Here is a 6,778-nt window from a genome sequence, read left to right as displayed (position 1 = left end):
GTGAGAAGTGGAGATATTCCTCTGCGAGCATCATAGAAACTTCACTGATGAAATATCATACTGGATTCCTTTGGACTATTTCTTCACTTCGTAAAATGTGAGTGGTAAGGTCGCAGTGCCGCATCCTTGCTGACCTGGCTTTGACTCTACCTCACTCGGGTGGGCTCTACCTTTAATATATTGTCCACGGGGCTTCTCCGTAGGATCTCTCTCTCTCTCTCTCTCTCTCTCTCTCTTTTTACTTTGTAAAATGTGGGATGAATTGTCGGGACAAATCCCTGATATGCTCATTCTCTGTCTCGATAAGACGGACAACCTCCCCCATAGAAGGCCGCTGTTCCGGGTTTGTCCTGACACAGAGATATGCTGCTCTGGCTAGATGATACAGCCCATACGTGTCGTATGTATCTGCAATGCGCTCGTCGATCAGATCGTGCAGTGCAAGACTCTCCACCAAAGGCTCTGCCTGAAAATGTATAGAGATGCAAGAAAATGAATGCTGCAAATCGGCTATAAGACGTTGGCAAATGAAAAGGAGAAGAATCTACTAAAAAGAATACCCATTGCAATATGTGCGTGCACTGCCCTTCATGTTCCTCGAGCACCTTGCGACCCGATATCAGCTGGAAAAGAACGATGCCAAAGGCATACACATCTGTTCTGACAGAAACTATGCCATATTCAGCATACTCAGGCGCCAAGTATCTGATGGACATGACAAGAAAATCCTGGCATTGTCAGAAATACAGGAGCAAAAGGGTAGCATAAAATGGAACAGAGTTGAGATTATCGGAAGGATTAGAGAGTTTTGTGCTGACCCTGATTGCCCCAGAACCCTTGTATGAATAGAAGCATTGACAGCCTTCCATTTAGCAAGACCAAAATCCCCAAGCTGTGGAAGACAGGACGTAATTACAACAGAACAGATAAGGATTTGCACCTTCAAATGTACCAGTAAGAAGTGAGGTCTAGCTTACCATAGGAACAAAGTCATGTGTCAACAGTACATTGCTTGGGCGCAAATCCCGGTGAATTATTGGACCGGCGCGGCACTCTTCATGCAGAAAGCGCAGCCCCTTTGCTATACCAAGGGCAATAGCATGCCTCTTGTGCCACTCCAGTAAGCCTGCTGCCTTGTCTGTTTCATCAAGTGGCAAAAGAAAAGAGCAAGCTAAGGTTATGTTTGTCACCATCTTCATATTATGAATTAACTTTATGCATACCAAGCACGCACCAAATAAATGCCACTCAAGAGAGTTGTTGCATATATACTCATACACCAAGATGTTGTAGCTTTCTTTGCAACAATACCCAAGCAACATGACAATGTTCCGATGGCGGGCAAAGCTGAGCACTTGCACTTCAGAGAAGAACTCGGTATAGCCCTGCGAGCTAGCTTCTTTACGCAACTTAGCTGCAATGACCTGGCCATCCTTGAGTCTCCCTTTATACACATGCCCAAATCCTCCCTCACCCACCAAATTCTCACTTGAGAAGTCAGCTGTTGCAGATTGGATCTCTGAGAAAGGATATTTCATGGATTCCTTGATGTAAAGAACTGATCTTAGCCCACAACCAGCACATAGAACTGGTCTTTCTGATGAATCGTACTGGCCGATCATGTTGTCTTCAATAGATTTTGCTGTAAAGATCAGGGGAGCATGCGTAGTATGAGTAAATACGGAATTGTAGATGGCCTGTGTAACATTATCTCTTGGAAGGTAAAACTACAGCTACTTGGTCAACATTGAACAAATATTTAACTAAGCTCTTGAATTCTGCATGAATGAGATACTAGAATTAGAAAGGCCTTTTCTACCTTTTAAGCGCTACTAGGTCCCATTTTAACATTTCGGCAAAATAAACAAGCTAGTTGCAACTTTATGATTGTGCTTAATTGAAGAAATATGTCATACCATTGAATTCAGTCTCATCGATCACTGGGATGGACGTGACGCTCATTGACGGTGTGAAGTCTTGGATGCTGCTACCAACCACACTGGGGGTGTAGTACATCTCATGATTGGTTAGAGAGGCAAAGTAACTTACAGGCGATGACCTGATCGACACACGGACCTTGTCAGTATCTAGTGTTTTGGAACTTAGATCAAGTGACACTACTAAGTTTTGTAGGTCCTTCGTCTCCCCCATACTTTTGCTTGATAGATTTGTTCTAATTGACTTCAAGGTCTGCACTGACAGGTTATCTTGAAATGCCGCAACCTTACAGGCTATGTGCTTTTCGAAGTGCTTGAAATCTCGTCTGAAGTGCCTATAAATTCATTATAAACCAATACTAGTTTAGTTTTAACTACTGAACAAACAAATGCTCCATTAGGATAGCATGCCAGGAATGATTATAAACAATAAATTATGCAGGTACCTATCTAATACAACCCAAGCAGCTTTACTTGAATTGATTTCATGGATAATGACAACCTTTGCTGGTGATCCAGGGCATACTTTGAGGGTCACACTAATCTGAAATAAAACAAAATGAACGTCAGAATATAACCATTGTTTTCAAGAATATTGCAAGTCCTACTGGTAAAGCAGCTACTTATCCTAACAGAAAAATGAATGTAGGAAATGTTACCCCCACTTGGCGGAGCTCCTCCACATCCTGGAGGAGCTTGTCTTTGTAGTATTCAGCTTTCTTCGCAACCTGATCACCTAGGTACCGCAAGCTCGTCCCGGCAAAAGAATCACTAGATGCTTTGGTTTGGTATCCCACTAATAACGCAAAAGAAGTACAACAGATATAAGTTCTTCAGTAAATGAATATATTAATTTGAAGTAGGAGCCAAAATCTATACTCTACGAAGTGAACAGTGACTCCAAATCCCCAAACAACAGCAATAATCAGGAGCACGAGATAGCCACCACTCACTACAATTCAATGCCAGATTGAAAAAAAACTGGACAGAGCACTGCATTGCTGGAAGTTCTGACTCGGATTATACGCTCAAAACAAGAATGGACAGTCTATCTTATACAAAAAGAATGGGAAGTCTAATTGCTCCCATACAAAAATCATGTGTTTATGCAACATCGACTTGTAACTTTTACACATAATGCGTTTCATTCTGCTGTTTTAAAGTCGATTTTCCTTGTCAGTATACCATTTATGAAGCTCAATAGACAATAGTGACACCCTTGTCTAAAATGTCAGTGATTCCAAATGCCATGATGCTTCTTCAAGGGACATCTATTACCAAATGACTAGTGAAACAGTGACCAGCAGGACTGAAAGCCAATCAGCACATATATGGAAGCATCTGTCAGACATGCATGAATACACCTAACACACACTCTAACAAGGAGAGGACAGCATCTAAAGTTTTCTACCTGACCACTACAATGATAATCTAATTAGCACATGGATGACAGAAATTAAGAATCAACTTCAATATAACACATTGACATTCCAAATGTATCAGTCTATCACCTATGTATATAAGCATGGACACAATATTCAACTACAGAGGTCGATCGCAACTAGGAAGCATTTTTGGGAAGTTCAATTGAGCACATGAATGATGAATGTAGACTCGAGAAGAGCAATTTAAACAAGAGTGGGTTAATTAGGTCGAGCAGAATGGCTAAGAGACCGCAACCCGACGGGAAATAGAGACCTAAAGGGGGAGCTCGGCCCTCACTCGGATTGGCGACGGAGTGGAGAACGCCGAGCACGAGGAGGGAGTCGCCGCCGCGAAGTATGTCGCCCCGCGCGACGAGCGCCCTGAGCGACATCCTGACCTCCACCTCGCGGTGGTCGCGGGTGGCGTCGAGCGCCACCACGACCATCTGCGGTGGCGGGAGGAGCGGCGACAGGGAGATGGGCATCGGGGCCGACCCGGCGCCCGGAGGGTCCATCGCGAGCTTGGCCGCCGCGGCGGTGGCGACGGCGTGGGTGTCCACCGGGCTGAGCGCGGAGTACATGGACGCGGGCGTGCTGATGGGGGTGCTGGTGCCGCTGCTCCTGCTGCGGTCGTCCCGGCGGCGGCGGCGGCGATGCGAGTCCCTGCTGCCATCGGGGCCGGCCGGGAGCGAGGCTATTAGTACCTGGAGACGGCTGCGCGCCGCGGAGTATATTCGCGAGAGCACGGAGTACATTCGGTGGGGCGGCTGGCGCGGGGGGCATCTCGAAGGCGCCCGCAGCGAATATATGGCGGGCACCTCATTGCCAGTCAGGTGGCCGGAGGATGATCCGAGGCGACGCGGCGGCTGGTCGGGCGCCTTGCTGTTGTCGCGTCGCGGGCGGAGATTCTCGCCGGCGGAGGCGGCGAGGGAGCGAGGAGCGAGGGAGCAGGGATGGGCGGGCGCTCGCCTGTATAACGAACTCGTTGTATAAGTTTTTTCTTCGAAGGAACTCGTTATATAAGCCGCTGGTCCCTTTCGATCCATATTTTAAGTTTTTAACTCCAGGATGAATTCCGCAACCGTGTGCTTTCCTCCGTCTTGGGGTAAATTATGGTTACGAATCACTCTTTCTCTTCTTTGAGTACTTCATTTTATTTTGGGGGAAAAAAATGTCGTCCTAGTCATCGAGCTTGTTATGTTGCCATTGCGAAATGATTGTTTAAGGTTCCCGAATGACCTAGGAGCTGACATGAGTGTGCAATTTCGGTTACATCGCATTCCTTAGAAGGACCCCCAATGAAAACTACATCTAATATAAGGGCTTTGGCTTTTGCACGCAGGACCTCGGATGAAACTCTCAGAGCAACTCCAGCATATCCAGATCACTCGTCCCGCAAATTTGTTATAAGAGCCGTATGTAAAAAGAACAAATGCGGTACTGTGAGGCCTCGGTGGAACAGATCATGTAAACTTGTCCTGCAAAATTTTTGTGGCATGATTTTACAGGATATGATCCGTGCTGGAAGCCTCACGCCTCACGGTACCGCAAATTTTTAAAAGGTTTGCAAATTCATGATTTTCAACAAATATAAACTTAATAGAATCACAATATAAACCAAACTTATAAATGGTCCAAAAGGCAAATCACAATACAACAACTGTCTTCGTCACAACAAATATTTAAATTCGAATAATTAATGCAACAACAAATGGTTCGGAAGGCAAATAATTATTCAAATATGTGATGCCCCTGATTTGACCGTACATTAATCATACACGCAAATGTGTACGATCAAGATCAAGGACTCACGGGAAGATATCACAACACAACTCTAGACACAAATTAAAATAATATAAGCTTTATATTACAAGCTAGGGGCTTCGAGGGCTCGAATACATAAGCTCGAATACACAAGAGTCAGCAGAAGCAACAATATCTGAGTACAGACATAAGTTAAACAAGTTTGCCTTAAGAAAGCTAGCACAAAATCAACAACGATCGAAAAGGCAAGGCCTCCTGCCTAGGAGCCTCCTAACTACTCCTGGTCGTCAGCGGCCGTCATGTAGTAGTAGGCACCCTCGGGGTAGCAGTAGTCTTCAGTGGTGTCGTTTGGCTCCTGGAATCCGTCATCTGGTCGCAACAATTGGGTATGGAGAAAAAGAGGTAGCAAAGCACCCATGAGTACTCATCCAAAGTACTCGCAAGACTTACATCAGATCTAAACTAAGTACGCATCTGTATCAAAGGAAAATGGTTGTATCTGTGGACTAAACTGCAGAATGCCAGAAGAGGAGGGGAAGCCTAGCCTATCGAAGACTAGCATCTTCAAGCATCTTGCAGCATATAGAAGAGTACAAATCAACATAATGTAAAGTAGTAGTGTTATCAACCTCGGCCAGAGATCCTTTCTCGACTCCCAGCGAGAAAGCAATCACAGAGCCATACTATCCAGTTATCATCTCATATCCAAGTCTTATCTCCATGTCTCATCTCAAGTACCCAGTTCTAGTTGTATCGATCGAGATACAACTCCAAGTGTCCGTTACCATAGGACAGGCTATCGATAGATGTTTTCTTCCCTGCAGGGGTGCAGCAACTTATCCACCACGCTCGATTAACTCCGGTCGGACACACTTTCTTGGGTCATGCCCGACCTTGGCCAAACAATACGCCGCAACCCGACCTAGGCTTAGAAGAGAGGTCAACACGCCGGACTAAACCTATGCCCCCAGGGTTCATGGGTCATCTCCTCGGGAACTCCTGCACGTTGCGTACGCGGCCGATGAGCAGACCTAGCTACCTCCTTCAAAAAGGCAGGTGCTTACCAGTCCAACCCGGCGCGCGCCGCTCAGTCGTTGACGTCTATTAAGACTGATGCATACGACGCAGAACACCCATACTATGCCCACGTGATGGTTAGTGCTATCAGGCCAGAGGCCCCTCAGATCAAATATCCAAACTATAGTGGATTAGAAGCACGCGGTAACGAGAAGAGACTCACGCTCGATGTGACCCTGTCGCCCCGTCTCGAGTACTTGCGGCAAGGGCTAAGAATGCCCGGCCACGCCTCGTAAGTATCTCGCGAGCACCTTCCAGGTCAACCCGACTCCACATCACTCGCTATTAAGCTCGCGCGGGTACCCCTCAGGGCCGACTCGTCTTTAGTAACATGGTTCAATGCAAAGTCATAGTAACCATAGTAACTGTGTGTCTAACACCAAAGAGGAGACCCGAGGAATCACCCCCGAAGAATTCCACTCGATGTTATCATCAAGCTGAACGTAAGAGGATCCACCCTCGAGGTTCACACTTGAGGGGTTGCATGACAGAGCCGTAAAGGAAGTGGTTAAGGAGGAAATCACCCTCGATGAGCTCGACGTATAGCTACACTATAGAGATCTCATTAGGAGTGAT

At 46.2% G+C, this 6,778-nt stretch overlaps 1 protein-coding gene across 1 annotated transcript; it reads right to left on the bottom strand.

Moving 5' to 3' along the window:
- Positions 1-4,327, bottom strand: LOC123058948 (inactive protein kinase SELMODRAFT_444075). The gene is made up of 9 exons (XM_044481616.1): positions 3,660-4,327; positions 2,597-2,733; positions 2,384-2,481; positions 1,917-2,272; positions 1,235-1,642; positions 978-1,138; positions 819-892; positions 561-705; positions 1-466 (listed from the first exon to the last, which is right to left on the bottom strand). Exons 1-9 carry the CDS (start codon positions 4,114-4,116, stop codon positions 239-241), a joined length of 2,064 nt encoding a protein of 687 aa, XP_044337551.1. The 5' UTR covers positions 4,117-4,327; the 3' UTR covers positions 1-238.
- Between the last annotated feature and the right edge of the window lie 2,451 nt (positions 4,328-6,778).

The sequence above is a fragment of the Triticum aestivum genome, chromosome 3A (genome assembly GCF_018294505.1).
Source record: "Triticum aestivum cultivar Chinese Spring chromosome 3A, IWGSC CS RefSeq v2.1, whole genome shotgun sequence".
In the NCBI taxonomy this organism is placed as follows: Eukaryota; Viridiplantae; Streptophyta; class Magnoliopsida; order Poales; family Poaceae; genus Triticum; species Triticum aestivum.
The sequence above is the reverse complement of the archived record's forward strand: the minus strand, read 5'-3'. Positions and strand labels throughout refer to the sequence as shown.

Bases quoted from the DNA above. Each gene is read 5' to 3' on its own strand.
- LOC123058948 (XM_044481616.1), bottom strand. From the start codon at position 4,116: ATGTACTCCGTGCTCTCGCGAATATACTCCGCGGCGCGCAGCCGTCTC. The intron at 2,482-2,596 runs GTAACATTTCCT...GTTTTATTTCAG, and splicing joins AGGAGCTCCGCCAAGTGGGG to ATTAGTGTGACCCTCAAAGT. The intron at 467-560 runs GTATTCTTTTTA...ATACATTTTCAG, and splicing joins GCACGCACATATTGCAATGG to GCAGAGCCTTTGGTGGAGAG.